Source organism: Microtus pennsylvanicus, chromosome 11, assembly GCF_037038515.1.
Source record: "Microtus pennsylvanicus isolate mMicPen1 chromosome 11, mMicPen1.hap1, whole genome shotgun sequence".
NCBI lineage: Eukaryota > Metazoa > Chordata > Mammalia > Rodentia > Cricetidae > Microtus > Microtus pennsylvanicus.
Window position 1 is genome coordinate 25,082,555 of NC_134589.1, and position 19,558 is coordinate 25,102,112.

The following is a 19,558-nucleotide window of genomic DNA, read 5'->3' on the forward strand; positions in this document are numbered from 1 at the left end:
CAGCTTGTCTTCAGATCTATCTTCAGGATAGGTGGGTCATCCTACATGGCTCATAGAAAGTTAGTGCTTGCTTGGCCAGCAAGTAGCTGAGGGGCCTTTGTGTTCTGAACTATAAAAGGGAGCGGGCCAGCAGGAGGAGGCCAAGCCAGTGAGAATCCCATCTTTGAAGAGTGTCCAAGACCGGGGCTGACCATCCTGGGAGGAGCGACTGATCCTAGCTAGCCTAGCATTTTCTCTACAGTGGAGAAAATGACAACTGCCCTTGTTTCTCAAAGCTATTGCAGAATAAGAGACCTTTTTTTTTTCATCCTTCCCTTCTCAGAAGCACTTCTTCTAAAAAGCCAAAAAGCTGGCTAGGGTTCCAGAGAGTCTTCCCAGCTAAATATTGACCCCTACAAGAACCCCTTCTCTCGCCTTTGCCCTGCTTGGAGAGTTTGCATCTACCTCGCTCAGAAGCCCTCAGCTTTCCCTTGGTCTCCCCGCAGCTGTTAGGCTGGCTTTGCCTCTGTCCACGGTTCTTAATCCACCAGGGAAAGAAAATGACTCATTAACATCTCCCAGGCGTTCTCAGGGCACCTTGGCGTCTGATCCCTATTCTTTCCCCATTAGGGTGGCCTGTCGGGAATGATCTCCAGTGTAAGTCAGAGGTGAAGTAACTTGCCCAAGGTCACACAGTGGGAATGTGGCAAAAAGACTTCTGCCTGGCAGTTTGGTGGATGCTCAAATCTTTGTGAGAAGGGTGAAATGTTTCTACTTCTCTGGCCTCTGGGATCGTCTGTAATGAGGGTGGGAGGACTGTCCGTCTTCCCAAAAGAACATTTTCATCTCCTTAGTTCACTCTCACTTTTAAAGTTAGATTTAACTCTAATGTCCCTGTGTTCAAGCGGAGAGATCAGATCGATGCCCCCTACTCCGAGAGCAAAGCGTAGTCAGGCAGGTGATCTTTCTTCTCCAAAGACCAATAAATAAAAAAACAAAAATATTTTCCCCAAATAAACAGCTCTACTTCTTCGCAAAATGTGCAGCCCCAAGTCCAGCCCGCGGCGCCCCAGCACACAGTCCGCAGACACTGCGCCGGTCGGCGGGGAGGGGAGGCCGCGCGGCAGGGAGCGGGTGGGCGCCAGGCGCGCTGCCAGCCTCCGCCCGGCCGCACCGCGGGGGCCGCCGCCCCTCGCCACGTGGTGGTGGCAGCCTCGGGGTCCCGGGCGCCGGCCCAGCTGGAGAGACCCGGAGCAGCCGGGGAGGAGGAGGCGGAGGAGACGGCGGCGGCGGAGGAGGAGCGGGGCGGGCGAGCGGGAGGGAGGGGGCCGGGAGGGGAGGGGAGGGGGTGGGGAGAGACCCGGCGGCGGCGGCAGGGCGCGGAGCGGCGCGCGGTGCCAGGGGGTGGGGGCGCCGGGGCTGGTCAGGGGAGGGAGCCGGCGGAGGGGTGCGCTGCGACTGCGAGCAGAAGCCCGCGGCAGCCGTGAGTGCGGGCCGGGCCGGGGGAGGGGGAGGGGCGCGGCGGGCGCGGGGCGACCGGGGGCGCGGGAGGCCGGGGGCGCGGGGCGCAGGTGGGCGGGCGCTTCGCCCAGGAGTAGAGTAGGGAAGGGTCCTGCGCCGCTGCCCGCAGCCTACGGCCAGCCCGAGCGCCGCTGCTCAGTAGCCCGCCCGGGGCCCGGCCGCGGTGGGGGAGGGGGCTGCGCGGTCTCGGCCCCCGAGAGGGGAGGGGCGACAATTTCTGTCTGCCGATCCCGAGGGGGTTTCAAGAGAGGCTCTTTAAGGGACCGGGGGGGCGGTCCTAGCCGGTACCGGCGCCCCCTCCCCAGTCGCCTGCGCGGGTTCTCCGCGCGCAGCCCCAGGATGCGGAGGAAGGCAGCTCGGGTCTCATGGCAGGGGTGTGTGGGGACACGGAGTCCTCGAATGGGGGTGGCCCGAGATCGCGGGCAGGGGCCGAGGGGTGTGTGTGTGAGGAGCGCCGGCCAGCGGGGTAGGGGTAGGGGGTGGCGTGGGCAAGAGAGGGTTAAAGGTGGGGCCAGCCCTACAAACACGCGCACACGCTCCTTACTCAGACCTGTCACACGCGTCCCTCCGGCACTTAGCCGAGGCTGGGGGAGGGGGCTGGGGCCTGCACGGTCGGAACTCGCGCCTTCGGGCCGAGCCCCCTGGCCGAGGCGCACACACGCTCCAGCGCGCGCACACACCTCGGACATTCCCATAGTGCCTCACGTGACACTCGGCCCGAACGTGCCCACCCTGCCCACACGCTCACGCACGCGTGCTCACACGCGCGCACACAACCTCTGGCCGCTTCCGAACTCCGCGCTGACCCCCGTCCTCCGCCCCGCAAAGGCGCTCATTGACTGCGGCACACCTACACTCATTCACAGACACACACTCCCCCCACATGCCAGCCACAGCCACACATTCATAAACAGGGCCAGGAGAAGTACACACGCACCCCCTCGCTGCCTACTCGTTTGGGAGCCCTGAGTCATTCCTGCCCCCTCGCAGGGCTCCCCTTTTCCCTGAGTGCAGGCACAATGGGACAGGCTGGAGGCTCCCTTAGTGGGCCCCGTACCCCTTAGGCCCCCTTGCCCAGTTTGCTGCCTCTGACACTCAGCCAAGGACTTCCTGTAGGTCCCAGGTCAGGGGCTGGCTGCGCCTGGACGGTTGCCACAGCCCCGGTGCAGTTAGGGAGGTGCTTCCTTTTCCTGAACTCTGGGATCCTGCGGGAGGAAGTTGGGCGGGGGCCGCAGAGGCCAGGCTGACTGGTAGGACTGGCCCTCCAGAAGCACTGGCTTTCCTTAGGAGCGGCGACGGAGGCCTGGGATGGGGATCTCGGTGGCTGTCGAGGTATTTGGGAAAATGGAGATCTGGGGGAGGAGACCAGGCAGGTTCTGGGCTGTGCCAGTGCTGGGACAGAAGGTCTCCCATCCACAGGTCTCTCTTGGTTCTGGAAAGAACCCTTCCTTGTCACTGTGGCTTCCTTGACCCTGTTTATCAGTTGTCCCCCGACTCCACTCATGAGGTCCATCTGGTTCCATCTCCTTCCTCTACGATCGGTGACGGCGGAGGAAAGACAGGATAGACATAACCTTCTGAGGGAGAGAGTGTTGTGGAATCTGGTCACCCAGCTGAAACTCTACAGCTACTACAGGGTCCTCAGACCAGAATGGGGGAGTTGGGACAAGCACCAAGTGGTCCTCTTCACTCTGCTCTTCTTGCTCTCTCAGGAGGCCCAGTGTGGGCTGAAGCCCTTACCATGGAGTCCATGTTTGAAGATGACATCAGCATCCTGACCCAAGAAGCTTTGGGGCCCAGTGAGGTGTGGCTGGATGGTCCTGGAGACTCCTCCCTCGGAGGTGACATGTGTTCTGCCTCCCACTTCGCTCTCATCACGGCCTATGGAGATATCAAAGAGCGCCTAGGGGGCCTGGAGAGAGAGAATGCCACCCTCCGCCGGCGCCTCAAAGTCTATGAGATCAAGGTCAGAACCTGGATGGGATGGGAAGTTGGATAGGAATGTAGCAAGGGTGGGAGGGTGCCCGTGAGTTCAAGATGGAAGAAGTCATCAGAACTGGAGGCTCATCCTTGAAGAAGTGGCCGATCTGGTGTGTGAGCCTAAGTGGGGTGCCGGGGGGCGTGGGGGTGGCGCTCAGCTTTGGAGTGGTAGGTCCCATTGGAGAGGGCAGGAATAGAAGTCTCTGAAGCAGTAGGGTTGGGGCACAGAGTGGTCACTAGGTGGGGGCCAGACTTCTCTGAGGACCGCCCTCCCACAGTACCCACTGATCACTGATTTTGGAGAGGAGCACGGCTTCCCCCTGTATGAAATCAAGGATGGCTCCCTGCTGGAGGTAGAGAAGGTCAGTCTGCAGCAGCGGCTCAACCAGTTCCAACATGAGGTAAGCCCCTGGCCTTAGTTCCCTAGCCAGCCCAACTCCTTAAGCTTCCTGCTTCCAATCTGTTTCCGATGCCAATCGCCTTGCCTCATCCCCACCATGGCCTTTGATTAGAGGTGGCCACTGCCCCCCTAAACCAGCTTCAGCTCTCCCTGTTCTATTGGGAATGGGGTTGGGGAGGTTCGTGGAGCCCCTCTGCTCCCTGTCAAGGACGTCCCTGACCCTGGCGCACCTCTCCGGGCCTCCCCAGTTGCAGAAGAATAAGGAGCAGGAAGAACAGCTCGGGGAGATGATCCAGGCTTACGAGAAACTCTGTGTGGAGAAAAACGACTTGGAGACAGAGCTGGGGGAGATGGTGAGGCTCAGAGAGTGGGGGTTGAGGTATTCATGTACCTGGTACTTTCTGATTCTGTATGAGCCCCGTGTGCCACACACACCCTGTTTGTGTGCATAGCACCTGTGTCCCTGTGTGTCTATCCGTGATTGCCTGCGTTGCCTTGTGAGGGAGACAGTGTCACCCAGGTCATGGGTGACTCTGTCCCCTTGGCTATGCAGTGACCCTGTAGGATATGTGTGTGTGTATATATATCCTATTGTGTATGTATATATAGAGAGATAGATACATATTATATTTTATATATACACATATCCATATATGTGTATAATTATATATGTATATATCTCACACTGCATCAAAGCTGACCCATAGCACTGTGCCCGAGCGAGGGTGTGGGTGACAGGAGAGGTACCCAGAACTCTAGAGATAGCTCTTGCCATGGGTGTGATGAGAGTTAGCGTGTGGCCATTTGTGCGAGTGTGTGGGCAGGTGGCAGGATCGGGAGACATGGTCTCTGTCAGCTCCTCACTCTGGCCTTGTTCCAGTTATTTAGCTTCCATCCCTCCTGAAAAGCAGGGTACATGGTAACCTTCTCACTGAGCAACTGTGAGGGTAAAGGGACATTTGGGTAAGACCATTTCCCTCTCATAGTCAGAGACGTGTGTGAGGCTCTCGCTGCATGGCAGGCTCTGTTCTCAGCCCTCTACGCACACTTACTCATTTTAGCTCTCACAACAATCAGAAGAGGTAGGCGTGGCACTGCTATCCCTATCTTATCCAGAAGTGGAAGCTACACTCCTGAGGGGGTGGGGAAGCTGGACCCAGAGCCGAATCTTTGTATAAATGCCCCTGTGCGATAATGACAGGGAAGAGGATTGGCTCTGACCTTGCCAGCCACAGTAGCCAGTGACATCTGCATTGCTGGTGCCAGGAGGGGAGGCCTCGCACCTGTGGCCACTTGGAGTGTGAGTGTGGGACACATTAGCAACCTCTGCTCCAGTCTGGACAGTGATGACTACCCGGCCTTGGGGACTCTTGGGTCTGGGAGTCCATGGAGCTCCCTGGCCCTGTCCAGACCCTGAGCCCTCTGCCTTTCCCTGCAGCGGGCCCTGGTAGAGACTCACTTGCAGCAGATCTGTGCCTTGGAGCAACAGCTGCAGCAGCAGCAAGGCCTCCGGGATGCAGCCTTCCCCAGCCTGAGCCCCCCACCTGCTCCTGCCACACCCTGTCCTGACTTGGACCTGCACTATCTGGCTTTGAGAGGGGGACCTGCCTTGGGTCATGGTAAGACTTCAGTGACCTCTGCCTTCCTGATCTCCAAATCTCCAGTTGTAACTCCCTTTTCAATACCACTGGGCACCTCCGACTTGCCTAAAGTCTCCATACATTTCTTTCATTTATTCATTATTCTATTTATTTATTTATATATTTATTTATTTATTTGGGGTCTTACTATATAGCCCTCTTTGGTCTGGAATTTACTGTGTACACCAGGCGATATCCTTGAATTTGGAATGCTAATGCCTTATTCTGCTTCCCTGACGCTGGGATTACAATCACGTGACACCGCACCTGGCTCCTTTCCAGTATCTTAAATTTGTTCAAAATTATTCCATTCTCCTCTCCAACTGTTCTTTCACCTCAGCCACCCTTTGACAAATTCTCCCACTGACATACCTCTGCTATTCAGATCATAAAATTCTTGGGTATGCCAGCAGAGGGCGGCCCACTCAGAGTCCCCCGAGGATGCTCCAGACTTCAGGTTCTAGCCTGAGACACCTTCCAGAGGCCATCTCATCTCCCCCCACCCCTGGCCTATACAGCAGGCCATCCTAGTTTCCCTTGCAATAGTACCTCTCATCCCTGGGTGTTTGGCGGACTGTGTTCCTGTTGGGCTTTGTGTGGCAGCTAGAGCCTACCTCACCTTGTCTTGTCTCCCGACGGCAGGCTGGCCTGGTCCTGCTAGCGTAAGTGTGAGCGAGCTGGAGCGAAGACAGCTGGAAGAGGCCCTGGAGGCTGCGCAGGGGGAGGCTCGGGGGGCTCAGCTGCGGGAAGAGCAACTGCAGGCAGAATGTGAGAGGCTGCAGGGAGAGCTGAAGCAGCTGCAGGAGAGCCGGGCCCAGGTAACAGTGACTTTGGAGCTGCCCTTAGATGTACAGAGCATAGATCAGCAGAGAAGGGGTGAAGACAGAGGGGAGGCTGGGCTCTGACCTCTACTTTTCTCCTCAGGATCTGGCCTCCAACCAGTCGGAATGTGACATGGCTTGGGTAAAGAGAGTTGGGGATGATCAGTAAGTCACATCTGTAATCCTTGCCCTCTCAACCCCATATGCTAGGAGACTACCTCAGGTCTCCACCGTTTGCTTTCCATCTGTCCACATTATTTGAGTGACCTCCTTTCCTAGGTCTAGGGGTGTGATGTTTGGGTTGCTTACACTCTGCCCCTGTTGCAGGAAGCAGGGAGGGCTCTGGAGCGGTCAGGTTCTGGGACCAGGCCTGTCTCTTCTCAGGGCTTGGGCTGGGGATGCACCCAGTGGCTCTGCCACCCTGTTCTGTGTTCCCCGGTGAGTTTTCTATACCAGAAACAAAATTTGGAGGGTGAGAGTACATCCACTCTCACTCGTGAGAAGGGAGATGGCCTCCCTGGTTTAGGATTCAGCCTGCTGCGTCTCTTTATTTAAAGGGAAGAGTCCTAGAGATAGGAAGAGAGTAGAGTCCCAGAGGAGAGGCCTAGAAAATGGGAAGAAGCTGAGTGTGGGGGTACATGGCAGGGGTCTTGGGACGTGCTGGGCAGCAAGGGTGGTGAGCAGCAGCAGTGCAGCCTGGCATCGTTCCCAGCTGCCCGGCACTTAGCCTCTCCCACTTCTGAGAAACAGTGTTTAAACCTCCGTTTGCTTAATGCTCTCTGGTGAGATGAGGCTAATGGTACCAGGTACAGGCTTCATCCATTCCTTACCAGAGAAGACTGAGGCCCGAGCGGGGCAGGAAGGAATTAACTTTCCCTCGGTGGCATACCCAGTTCCCAGGATTCCAGGGGTCCTCCCTCTCAACAGGTTTTCTTCTCATCCTTCCCGTTTCTGGCCAGTGAGAGATACCCCTTGCTTCCTTCCCCACCCAGGGGTGAGGGCCTGGGTGGAGCTGTGACAGCCGAAAGGGTGAGAACCTAGTTTGTGGGACTGATGAGGGGGAGACCCCTCCCTCAGCTAGGCTTCTGTGGGGGATGGGAGGGAGCTTTGCGGAAAGGGTCCACCCTAGCTTGTGGCTGGGGCTCTGGGACCATGGTAGTCCATGTATTTAAACCTGGAAAGCACACATACATAGAGTAGATCCTTGCTGAGCCCCGAAGGTCTCCTTAGGGGTCAGTGAGTCCAACCCCTTCTTACAGTGAAAATTCTTGCACTTAGTGGAGACTTTGGCAGGGCTGGATCCCAGAACTCTTCCTGGGCTGGGGAAAGGCCAAGCATTCTAGACTTTCCCTTTGCCCCTCCGGACCCTGGGTTCTCCTCCTGGGCTCAGAAGTCAGCCATTGCTGCAGGATGTGAGAGGAAGGTGAGGTAAAGATGGGAAGGGGCAAAGAGAGTGGCGGATCCTTCAGGGCTAGGACCGCAAGAACCGAGTGACAGATAAACCATCTCAGAAGTTGTTTGGGAGGCTGCATCATCCATATTGCTTGTTCTGGCCAAACTAACCCCTTCCTTGCCAACCCAAGAGAACTGGCCGAGGAAATTCTCCCAAGGTGCAGCGGGCTCCTCCTAGACCTGTCTGTGGCTTCCACAGGCCTCCTGGATCTCTGTCAGCCCAGCAGGCCCGACCTGCCCTTTCCTCTCTGTTAGCATAAATGCTTCTGGACAGCCCCAGTGTGGCAGGATCAATTCTCAGAGGAAGTCCTCACTCCCCTGCTAGTTTTATTTTCTTATAAACTCAGTCTTTTTGGTAATAGGCAATTCCCTGGGGCTTCCTCCCATCCCCCCCCCACCTCAGGATGGCTCAGTCACCTCTTTTCAGCTCCCGGGATCATCAGTCACCTCTTCTATCTACTTCTGCTGACTACATATCCAGTGGGAATTTTATTTATTTGTTTGTTTGTTTTTCCGAGACAGGGTCTCTCTATGTAGCTTTGACTATCCTGGAACTTGCTCTGTAGATCAGGCTGACTTTGAACTCACAGAGATTCACCCACCTCTGCCTCCCAAGTGCTGGGATTAAAGGCGCCACCACCACCCAGTCAAGGGGAAATTTTATTGATGGACTTTCCCAGGGAATGAAATGCTGGCTCTATATTATCTGGGAGAAGAGGGCAGTTCCTGAACCCAGCCTGTCTCGAGAAATTAATCCTCTCATCTTGAAAGGTGCCTTCAGTCTCGTTTGTTCGCTGGGGCAGCCAGATTGATCTCAGGAACCCTCCACTAAAACATCTCCCCTACAGCAGTCTTGCCTGTCTGAACCCATCCTGGTGCTCTCTGTGCCTAGGAGCTGGCCTTGGAAGCTGCAGACCATTGTTCTCAGCTCCTGGCCCACAGACTCTGACCACCAGTGCTTCACAGCCAGGGGACTGACGCCAGGCACCAGGCTGCAGGGACCAGGCTGCCATTCCCCAGGTCTGACCTGTGGGTGGGATCTTGTGAGGATGTTCGGGGAGGTAAGGACCCAGGAAGGTCCTTGTCAAGGTGACCTGTGCAGGAACCCTATAGTTCCCTCCCCTGGCCTGTGGATTCCTGGGCGGGACTGTTTGAAAGTATGGCCAGTGCTGGGGGCCAGAGAAATCTTACAGTCACTGCTTGAGGGAGAGAGGGCACCAAGCAGATAGCAGCTCTGGAAGGTAGATGGGGTCTCATTGGTGAGGGGGCCCAGCGAAAAGAGGGGGAAACCATAAATTATAGGTCTTTCTTTTTTTCCTAGTGTGGGGGGCTCAGGGTTGCAGCCTGGGTCCTTTTCCGCCCACCCCTCCCACCCCTTCTCTCCACCCACAAGCCTCTGCGTGGGCTGTGGTTAGTGGTGGGGAAGTGTGAACTCAGAAGAGAGAGGATGGAAACTCTGCACAGAGGTCAAGGGCAGTGTGGGGTAGGTCAGGACGGAAGTCGGAGACCCCCGTGTACCCTGAACCTAGCCTCCTGCCCCCAGAACCAGCAGGCCCAGGGCCTCCTCCTTTAGGCTTCTCACCCTCCCTACTTCCTTTGCTTTAAGTCTCCTTCAACTGATACCCAGAACACAGAGAATTAACCCCTGAGCCCTTGCAGCTGTGGGGCATCCTGAGGGTGGGCAGGGGGTCTGCTGGCCAGAGGAACCGGGTTTTGAAGGCATTTCCATCCTTGTGCCTGCCAGCTGAGCCCAGAACCGGAGCTGCTCTTGTCCTTCTCCCCGTAGAAGCCAAGCGCGTTCTCCCCTCTCTCATCGCCAAGTGGTTTTTATTGTTCTTTGTTTGCGTTTTGGTTTGGTTTTTGGTTTTTAAGACAGAGTGCATAGCCCAGGCTGCCGTGAACTTGCTATGTAGCCGAGGATGACCCCTTTTCTCCTCCTCTGCCTCCCTTGTGCAGGCGTTACAGCACGTACTACCAACTTTTGTTTTTGTTTTGTTTGTTTGTTTTTCAAGACAGGGTTTCTCTGTAGCCTTAGAGCCTGTCCTGGAACTTGCTGTGTAGACCAGGCTGGCCTCAGACTCACAGAGATCCACCTGCCTCTACCTCCCAAGTGCTGGGATTAAAGGTGTAAACCACCACCGCCCAACCTCAATTGTTTTTTTTTTTGTTTGTTTGTTTGCTTGCTTGTTTTGTTTTTCCAAGACAGGGTAACACTATGTATCCCTGATTGTCCTGGAACTCACTATGTAGACCAGGCTGGATTAGAACTCCCAGAGGTCCACCTGCCTCTGCCTCCTGAGTGCTAAATAGCCCTAATTTGCCTTCCTGGCTCTTCTTCCCAAGTGCTAGAATTATAGGCATGAGCCACCACATCCAACACACTTAACAAATCTTAAGCCAGTATCTTTAAACAAACAAACAAAAAGCCCAAACCCCAAAATGGGCTTTCTCATGTCCACATCACTCTCATAGACATGAAGCATTAAGAAAGAGTTCAGGAACCAGGGAAGGGTGGTCCAGACAGGTCCTAGCAGGCAGGGTGAAGAGGTTCACGGTTGCCTGCTCAGGTGGTTCTGCAGGTAGGAGGCCTTTTATAAGAAGGTGACCATGTGATTTGTTGACGAAATTGCATCACTTTTGAAAGTGAAAGGGGACACTATTAATTATGCAACTAGTGTGAGCAGGGACAGGCTAGGGCAAACAGGGGTCCCTGGTTCCTGTCCAAGTGTGGGTTGCTCAGTCCCGCTGTGTCTAGGGAAGCTTCTGGACCCATAGCCATCTGCTTCTGCCTGGTGGAGGCTGCCATAAGAGCTCAGGTCTGGGAACCACAAGTCATAGCTGGTCGAGGAGCATGAAGGGCTCAAGGCTCCGGAAAGGAAGTGGTGGAGCACTGGCTTGTTGCAAGCAACTTCCTCCTCCGCCAGCCCGCAACCTCAAGTCCGCTCCACGGCCTGGTGCCTGTGGTCCCCTCCCTGAGGGTCTGGCAGGCGGGAAGACTGATGCTGGGTGTGCCTGTGGGTGGGTGGAAAGTTTGGCCCCTAAATTCCCCTGCTGGGTAGGGTGCCTGGGGCAGCTAGGGGGCAACCAGGGTAAGGATGGAAGGGCTGGGAATGCCAGGTTTCTGGTTTTCTTCCGGGTCTGCATCAGATGAGGGTTCTGACCACAGGACAACTATCGTCCTATTGCCTCCCCTGCAGAGGACCTAACTTTACCGCTATCCCTAGTCCTGACCCCCAAATGTGTCCATAATCATGGCCACAGAAGAACTGCCAGCCGTGTATCTAGCTGGACCCTGATCCCCGCTTTCATCCTGACTTGAAGCCAGTTTCCAAGTCTCATCCCATCCCTCAGGGCCGACCTGAGTCCTGACTTCTCCCTACACTGTGGGGCGTGGTGGGGTGGGGGTGGTCTGTGTGGCTCCCAGACTCCTTTGAGGCAGAAAGAAGCTTTGGAGAGGATGCTCAGGTCTTTGACTTTCCTGGATTGCAGTTGCTTTATTAGTGACAGTGGAGACAACTCCTTTCAGGAGGGACTTTGAGGTCCCTGGATTACTAGTGGGAAGGATGAATGAAAGGTTAAGTCAGGGAAGAGTAGCCCTCTCTCCTGCCAGCTCCACCGTTTGTACTCCAGCTTCTCCAAAGATGCCAACCGAGTGGGCTGAGGTGCTGAGAGCAAGTGTTTGACTCACCACTCTGCCGCCGCTGCTCCACGGCTTCCTACTAGCTCTTAGCCAAGCTGACCTTCCACTCCCTTGTAGTCCGTCGCTCTCATCACTCTTCCAAGGCAGGAGTGGTTCTCTGAACACCTGGGCTGCCTCCGAGGTCCCCAGCCTCTTCCTCCCTCCTCTTTCTCTTCTGCTTTCCCACTGGGCTTCCTCCCACTTCCCTGAGGTTTGGGAGGTGTTTGTGTAACGCTTAGCAGCTGGGTCTTTGGAATCTTGGAGGTTGGTGCTCTTCTCCCAGCCTTAGGACATGGCCGAGTGACTTTATCTCTGTGGACCCATCTTCTTACCTGGGACGTAGATAGGTGGGCATAGGGTAGTCGTAAAGACAAATGAAGTTCCTAGCCCATGATCAGCACTTGTATAGACCCAGGGAAGCGTGTGCTGTGGCTTACATGACCTGTTCTTCCTCAAGTCATGATGGTGGAAAAATCTCTCAGGTGTGGCCAGGAAGTCAGGAAGCAGGGTATGTGTTTAGATGCACCTGTGAGGCTCTGGGTTGTGTTTGTCAAGTTGAGATTTTTTTCCACTGAATTGGCAGTGTTTTCAATGAGTCATTCTGGTGCTTAGCATATTCAGCCACTAGTGTGTGAGGAGAGAGATGCCCAGAGAAAAGGCATGTCCCACAGGACTGTGAGGTGTCAGGAGGAGGTCAGAACTCCTCACTCTGTCCAGGGTTTTTGTGAGGGTGGCCTGAGGCTTTTGGAGTACTGTGTCAGCCTGGAGAGAGCTGTGCACACTGTGGTAAGGGCTTCTTCCTTCATTTCTTGAAGCTCCATGTTTTTCACCTCAAGGAGAGTGCCAGGCACTGGGCTGTGGAAACTAGGGTGACTCCTGACACCAAGGGAGCCCAGCGGGGGAGAAAGGGGCCTGGGGAACTGAATGTGACAGGTGAGATCTCCCAGGCAGAGTGTGAAAGAGACGACCTGTATCTGTCACCTGAGATAGAGCGGGGAAAGTGGATGGGGAGAGCAACCATGCTCTGTGGACAGAGGTAACACTCCATCCCTGCCCTGTCCAGAGTTCCCCCTGGCTTCCACCACTGAGTGGACAGCACGATCCTGTCCCTCAGGAGCCCTCAGCCTGACTAGGAACACACAGCTCCTGCACTCAGATGGCTTTCAGTCTAAAAGCCAAAGCTTCCGTGGAGAACCCCGACTTTGGTGTGGGACATGTGGACAGGCTCAGAGGAAGATGCCATTTCTTCCCACAGACTTGTGGGATGGGGGTGGTGGAGCAAAGGGTGTTTTCACAGACATAGGCCTGAGATATGGTGAGTTGGTGGCCATGGCCCAAGTCAGGGCTCCCTGGACTACTCCTGTCTTGGAAGATGGGTGGTGAGGCCTGATTTTCCCTAAAGAGTGGGCTTAGCTCTCAGAAGCCTTATTGTAATTGAATTAAAAGTAGCATTACACTGTTACCCTAGGTCGGTAAGAATGTCAGCGCACAGTCATTACCTGTTGTCTGCAGCCCCGGCCTGGATGCCTCTGCTCTCCTGATAGGCTCCCTGCCTCACATATCCCCAGCCACCGCCCTTTCTTGTCACTCTGCATGCATCCTCTCACCCTAGGAGGAGACTGACCCTCAACAGCCCCCGTTACTTCCCTACATCCCCAGCTGCTGAAGTTCCAGGGTTCCTTCTGGAACTGTAGAGATGGGAGAGCCAAGGAAAGCCAAACCCTTACCTTCAGAGAGCGCTCAGACCCATCCGAGCCCAGAAGCGCAGATGCAGGCAGGTCTGAAAGCCATGGCAGAGATCAATTGCTCCCGGGGCCGGGAAGCAGCTCACGGGAAGAAAGAGGGGCAGCGCTGGAGTGATAACTTTCGTTGTGTGTGTTTGGGGTGACCCAGAGGGAAAAAAGGGTCCTTTGCTAAACTTAGGCATGAGTGTTCCCCAGCTCCATGAGGCCTAATTTGCAGGATGTGAACAGGAAAGAACTGGATGGGAGCCATTTCTGAACCTGTACAGAGTAACAAGCCCTGAACAAAGAGCTGGGAAGAGAAATACAATGGAACAATTCTCAGTAAAAGTCCACAGCAAGGCAGTTTTTGAGAAATGCCGAGTCTGGGTGGCACGCCTGCAGGCGGGCGGGCGGTGCCCAGCAGCTGCTTAGACAGAAATGAATGGCAAGGGCAGGACAGATGTGTTCAGAGCACACCGGCGCCCTTTAGGCAGGGACAAGAGCAGTGGGCCGGGAATGGGGCCAGCTTGGAGGGGAGCGAATCAACCTCTATCTTCCAGGAGTGGAGAGCTTCCTAAGGAATGGCTTCCTTCGTCACTGCCTGTGCAGAAGTGGTCCCCAGTGTTTTCAAGGTTGAGGATGTTTCTTATGAGCCACCTCCCCCAGCACGCAGATCTTTTGTTTATAGTTCTAGATCCTGGGTATTACAGTTTTGGGATTGTGGCCAGTATTGAACCCAGGACCGCATGCTTGCTAGGCAAGTATTCTACCATAGAGTTACATTGTGATTTTTGTCTTGAGGCGGGACCTCACCAGGCTCGTCCTGAACCTGTTCTGTGTCCCAGGCAGTCAGGCTTCAGCTTCTGTGTGCTAGTACAAGCGCCTGGAACACATGAGCTGTAAACTCAGTATGTGGCTTTCTTAGGAATCAGCCCCAAGTGGGATTCAGGGACTCCCTTGGAATCTCTCTATTCCACATCCTTGCCCTAGGCGGGGAACCTCTGCTCCAGTGTGGGGGACGATCTCTGGAAGCAGAGGCAGGCTCCCCAGAAGAGGTGGCTGTTGAGGTGGACCTTACAGGCAGAGAGGATTCCTGCAGCTGGGGTAGGTGCGAAAGACGCAAGGCAGAGCGGGTTCTTTTCTGCTATGGCTGGGGCAGAAGAACCACATCCCTTTTCTTTCCCACCCCTTGCCCTCTGACCTCAGGGTGAACTTGGCACTGGCCTACACAGAACTCACGGAGGAGCTGGGTCGGCTTCGGGAGTTGAGTTCCCTGCAGGGGAGGATCTTGAGGACTTTGCTGCAGGAGCAGGCCCGGAATGCAGGTAAGACTACCAGAGACGGGCAGGCCTCCAGTGTGGGGAGCAGAGGTGCTGGGCCCAGAAGCCACCTCCCACTCCCTGGGTGAGCACTGTCCACGCAAGCCACTTGACTTGCCTCTCCACCTGGCTTTCTCTTTCCCAGGCCAAAGGCACTCGCCACTATCGCAGCGCCACTCCCCGGCCCCCGCGTGCCCCTCACCCTCCCCACCTGCCCGACCACAGCCCTGTGCCCCATGCCAGTCCCCCGCCGCACAGCGCCGCTCGCCCGTGCCCCCATGCCCTTCGCCCCAGCAGCGCCGCTCGCCCGCCTCGCCCTCCTGCTCGTCGCCCGTCCCACAGCGCCGCTCGCCGGTGCCGCCATCGTGCCAGTCACCCAGCCCGCAGCGCCGCTCGCCGGTGCCACCCAGCTGTCCGGCCCCGCAGCCCCGGCCTCCGCCGCCGCCCGGGGAGAGGACGCTGGCCGAGCGCGCCTACGCCAAGCCGCCTAGCCACCACGCCAAGGCTGGCTTCCAGGGCCGCCGCAGCTACTCGGAGCTGGCAGAGGGCGCAGCCTATGCCAGTGCCTCCCCCGCCTGGCTGCAGGCCGAGGCTGCCACGCTCCCCAAGCCCCGCGCCTACGGCGGCGAGCTCTACGGCCCCGGCAGGCCGCTCAGCCCTCGCCGCGCCTTCGAGGGCATCCGCCTGCGCTTTGAGAAGCAGCCATCAGAGGAAGAGGAGTGGGCCATGCCGGCCAGCCCACCCAGCCCCGAAGCGGGCACCATCCGCTGCGCCTCATTCTGTGCGGGTTTCCCCATCCCAGAGTCACCTGCAGCCACAGCCTATGCCCACGCTGAGCACGCACAGTCCTGGCCATCCATCAATGTGAGTTGTGTACTGCTTCCCTTAACCTGGGTACCGTGAGGTGCCAGGAAAGAGCCTGCTCTCCCTCTGGAGTCCCACCCTGTCCCTTTTTCTCACACATGGTAGACAGGGGCGACCCCGCAAACACACCCTAGCTTAGTATAGACCTTCCTTCCTCTTCCTCTCCCTCAGTTTCCAGTTGGTAGGAACAAGCTCCCACCCCTACCTGCACTATTAGAAGTATGGTCCTCAAAGTCCTAGCTTTGATTTCGACTCCACTGTGTAGTGTCTTAAGGACCTCATTCAAATTCTGTAAGTTTCCTCATCAGCAAAATGAGGGCGATGCCACTATTACCTTAGTGGGTTTTTAGGAGACAGTTCTCGGATGTGTGGCTCAGGTGTACTATTATGTTGATGCTGAAGGACAGGGGTACGAAAAGGGGCAGAACATGGCCCCACACAGGGACCAGCCTGCCTATCAGGTTCCATACTCCAAGCCTCAGATCCTGGACTCTTTTCTGTCTGTCCTGTTCCAGTGGTCTCGAGTGTGACCGGAAATTATTTTGGGGTTGTACATGGTTTGCAGTTGTCCAGTGCTATAAGTTAGCTGTGTCTGAGTCACTCTGGAGGCATGTCAAAGTCCTGGATTCCCTCATTACTGGTGTGCCCAGGCTAACTGAACAGTGACTCTCATACACCTGTGCCCTGGGCAAAGAAGGAGGTGTTGGGTTAGTGAGTGTCGGGAACATAGAGGATAGTGCTGGAGAAAGGATAGCAGGACCCCTGTGCATGCTGCAGCCCGCCCTGGTGCGGATCCTAGGAAGGAGCAGGCTGGGGTGTGAGGCAGCTCTAAGTGCTTTCATTCTCCCCCTGCAGCTACTGATGGAGACGGTGGGCTCTGACATCCGCAGCTGCCCCCTCTGCCAGCTGGGTTTCCCTGTCGGGTACCCGGATGACGCCCTCATCAAACACATTGACTCCCACCTGGAGAACAGCAAGATCTAGGGCGCCTCTACCCCGGCTGGCTGTTTCTCTGCTCTCTTATCTCCCCCCAAACACTCACTTTGAATGCTGCATGAATCTCGTGGGGGGCCCCTGCCCCTTGCGGTCCCCAGATACCTCCACTAGCTACCGAGTCAATGTGTGTGCCGTCTTCCCTGGTCCAGGCACCACTCAGCTCTAGCTCTTTCCAGGAGGTTGACCAAGGCTCTCTCCACCTTCCTGGTTTCCTCTGGGGAGTGGGGGTCTAGTCTGGAATGAGGAGGACATACCTTCCACCTCTCTCTCTGCTTTTCTGGTTTTCAACAAGGTTGGAGCCAAGCAGAAGTCTAGTGCTTGGGTGGGGGGGTGAGCGGAGGAAGGGTCAAGAGCTCTGGGAGCCCCTTCCCAAATGTCCATCATTCCTGGGCAGTGTTCTCCCTGGGAGGACCTCTTGAGAGGGTCTCAGAGCCTGCCCTGCACACCAATGCCAGCCCTCTGTCTCATGCCCGACCAGCCTTGACTCGTAGTTTTGGGGAAGGAGGCATCTTGTTTCTCATTACTCTCTGCAGGCTAGCTCTGTTCTCCCCCTCTGCCTACCCTAGGGAACAGGGAACGCGGCAGAGGTGTGGGAGGACCCTGCAGGCCTTGGATGATCTAGCCCAAAGGGGCTGCCTTGAGGCTGGGACTCCTGGGCCATTACCCGCTCAGTCCAGGGGACGGCCGGTCTGCCAGCCTCACAGGCCTGGGCCCTTCCAGAGTCCCTGGCACTAAGGAGAAGATCATCAAGGCAGATGCCTCCATGTTCCCCCACTGCAGCTCCTGACACCATAGATGCCCTGGAGCCCAGGTGTTGCTGGGTGGGTGTCATCAGCGCCTCCCTCCCAGGCCAGAACCCGAGAATGGGCCCAGGGTGCTGTGGAGATCAACTTCAAAAGAGCTAATCCCCTTTCCACACCCACCCACCCACCCCTAAATTCCCTCTGTGAAATCTACCTCAGAGCCGTCCCCTCAGAAAGACAGGGGAGCGGGAGGCTGGGGCCCCAGGCTGAGGTGGGAGCCTCCTGAGGGAGCCTGCTGCCCACTATGAATCCACCCCTCACTTTGAGCCTCCCTGGGGCCTTGGCCAGCTGGTGGCAGTGAAAACCACTGTCCATCACTTGTGCCATTCTGATCCAAATCTTCCGGGCCCTCTCCCCACACCCCTCCTTCCTCTGTGCAGGGGCGAGGGGTATGTCAGCAGGGAAGGGGCCAAGGACTCCAGAGATGCATCGTTGTACCCTGAGTGTTCCCCAGGGAGGGGACATGGGGAAGGGGGCCTGTAGGGGGGAGAGAGGGCCCTGTGCTCTCTGAACAAGTTGAAAGTCCAAATAAAACTTACCTGTTCCATCTGCTCTCAGCCCGTGCTTCCATGGGTTGGGAGGGGCCTTGAACCTCACTTGGGAGGTCTTAGAAATGTCTTGGGAACCATAGGCACTGCGGAGCTGGCACTAGCAAGTGTGTGTGGCCCACATTCCATGATTCTGTTGATGATACTGGCTGCTGGTTACTCGTGGCTTATGTCTTCATTTAGAACAGGTGTGAAGCAGTCACCTACCCCTGTAGGTACAGGGGCTCTTGAATTCTTCCCATCAGCACACCTGGCCTGCAGAAGTTCTGGGGCATTTTCATTGATCGGTAGCCCTTATTTTTCTGATAGCTTTCTCAGATAGTTCAGAATGCCAGGAACAAGGTTGGGACAACGTAAAGAAGGAAATCTATATTCCAAGTCCTTGTGGGTCTAAGACTAGGAAGGAGCTAGGCTTCAGGCACAACTGTTCCCTCAAAGACCTCAGACTGGGGAGGCCAGAGCTGGGTCATGAACTCATGACTTTTGCCACAGGCTTGGCTGTGCTCTCTGAGAAAAAAAGAAAAAAAAAAACAAGTCTGAGTTGTTCATTCATTGACTCTGTCTTTCATTCCCACGAGACCTCTTTTAAGTCGTGTGGTCACTTAAAAGCAGCACAGGGAAGGACTGGGGGTGTGGCTTAGTGTTAGGACTCTTGTCCAGCCTGCACAGCGGCCCTGGTTTGAATCCCTGGTACTGGAAAGAAAATACGGAAGTAGGGCGTGGTGGCCTTTAATCCCAACAACCAGGAGGCAGAGACAGGCAGATCGCTGAGTTCAAGGCCAGCCTGGTCTACAGAGTGAGCTCCAGGACAATGAGGACTACAAGAGAAACCTTTTCTCGAAAAAGAAAGAGAAAGAGAGAGGACATGGAGGCCTTTGCTGACCCGTGGCTGAGTTCAGCTCTACAACATGGCAGCTGTCCCACCACATGCAGCAAGGGCCAGCCTCCCCATTTCAACTACTGTCTGCAGCCAAGACCTCGCTGAGTGTGAGGAAAGGTAGACCACCTTGCAGATGTGCCTGACAAAGAAGATTCTAGGACATCTGGTATACGAGTGCCTAGTGAGCCCTATGGCTCCGGAAGCACTGGCTCGTGTGCCACAGAGACTGGAGATGTTCTGGGAACACAGAAGGCAAGGGAAACACTGAGCCTTGAGAAAAGTGGCGAAGAAGGGCGTGAGAATGAGCTGGCATGCGGTCACAGGCCGACCTTGAGTCTGTGACTGAAGGTGGGAGGACACCCAGGTATCCTGTTGGACCTTCCCCTGTCATCAGGGTGAAGAGAGCATGGGGACACAGGGAGCAGACTCTGGCAGCTTGTCTCCCTGATTTCTAGGGACGCGGGAAAGGCTCGGGTACAGAGCAGAATGTTGCTGGGGGCTGGAAGAGAAGGCAGGGGAGGAAAAAAGCAGTGTGTCCCCATCTAGGTCCCCCCCACAGCCACAGACTTCCATTGCCACTGAGGGGAGAGGGCTGGTGACCCTGCCACCCTCGTCCCTCCCACCCTCCAGCAGGACAGCACTTTTGCTACGGATTCTTCTCTGCAGCCCAGAGGGCGACAGGACCAGGACCAAAAGGTTAGCGTTTCTAGGCTCCTGAAAACAAGGTGGAAGTCTGGAACTACTGCCGCTTGAGCGAGGTAGAGGGGAGACCCCTGAGAGGCTAGAAGAGATTCCTGGGGTTCCACTTGCTCACCCCAGCACAGACCCGAAGACCATGACCATGTGTCTGTACGGGTGAGGGCGAGGACTCATCAGGAACCAAGTCAGCCAGGGCATATCTACCTCCGTCCACCATTCTCTCCAGTTCTGCCCTGCCCCCCAGGGTTTCTCC

At 56.1% G+C, this 19,558-nt stretch overlaps 1 protein-coding gene across 2 annotated transcripts; it reads left to right on the forward strand.

Annotated features, from left to right (window-relative positions):
• The first annotated feature begins 1,338 nt into the window (after nucleotides 1–1,338).
• Tbkbp1 (TBK1 binding protein 1) lies at nucleotides 1,339–17,723 on the forward strand. 2 transcript variants are annotated; one of them, XM_075990913.1, is made up of 10 exons: nucleotides 1,339–1,462; nucleotides 3,213–3,466; nucleotides 3,759–3,881; nucleotides 4,129–4,233; nucleotides 5,319–5,499; nucleotides 6,163–6,338; nucleotides 6,445–6,506; nucleotides 14,403–14,521; nucleotides 14,661–15,379; nucleotides 16,235–17,723. In XM_075990913.1, the coding sequence occupies exons 2-10, from the start codon at nucleotides 3,242–3,244 to the stop codon at nucleotides 16,361–16,363; spliced, it is 1,839 nt and encodes a 612-aa protein (XP_075847028.1). In that variant the 5' UTR covers nucleotides 1,339–1,462; nucleotides 3,213–3,241; the 3' UTR covers nucleotides 16,364–17,723. The 2 variants fall into 2 exon arrangements, with proteins under 2 accessions (XP_075847028.1, XP_075847029.1); XM_075990914.1 differs by lacking the exon at nucleotides 1,339–1,462 and adding an exon at nucleotides 1,554–2,832.
• Nucleotides 17,724–19,558: the final 1,835 nt, after the last annotated feature.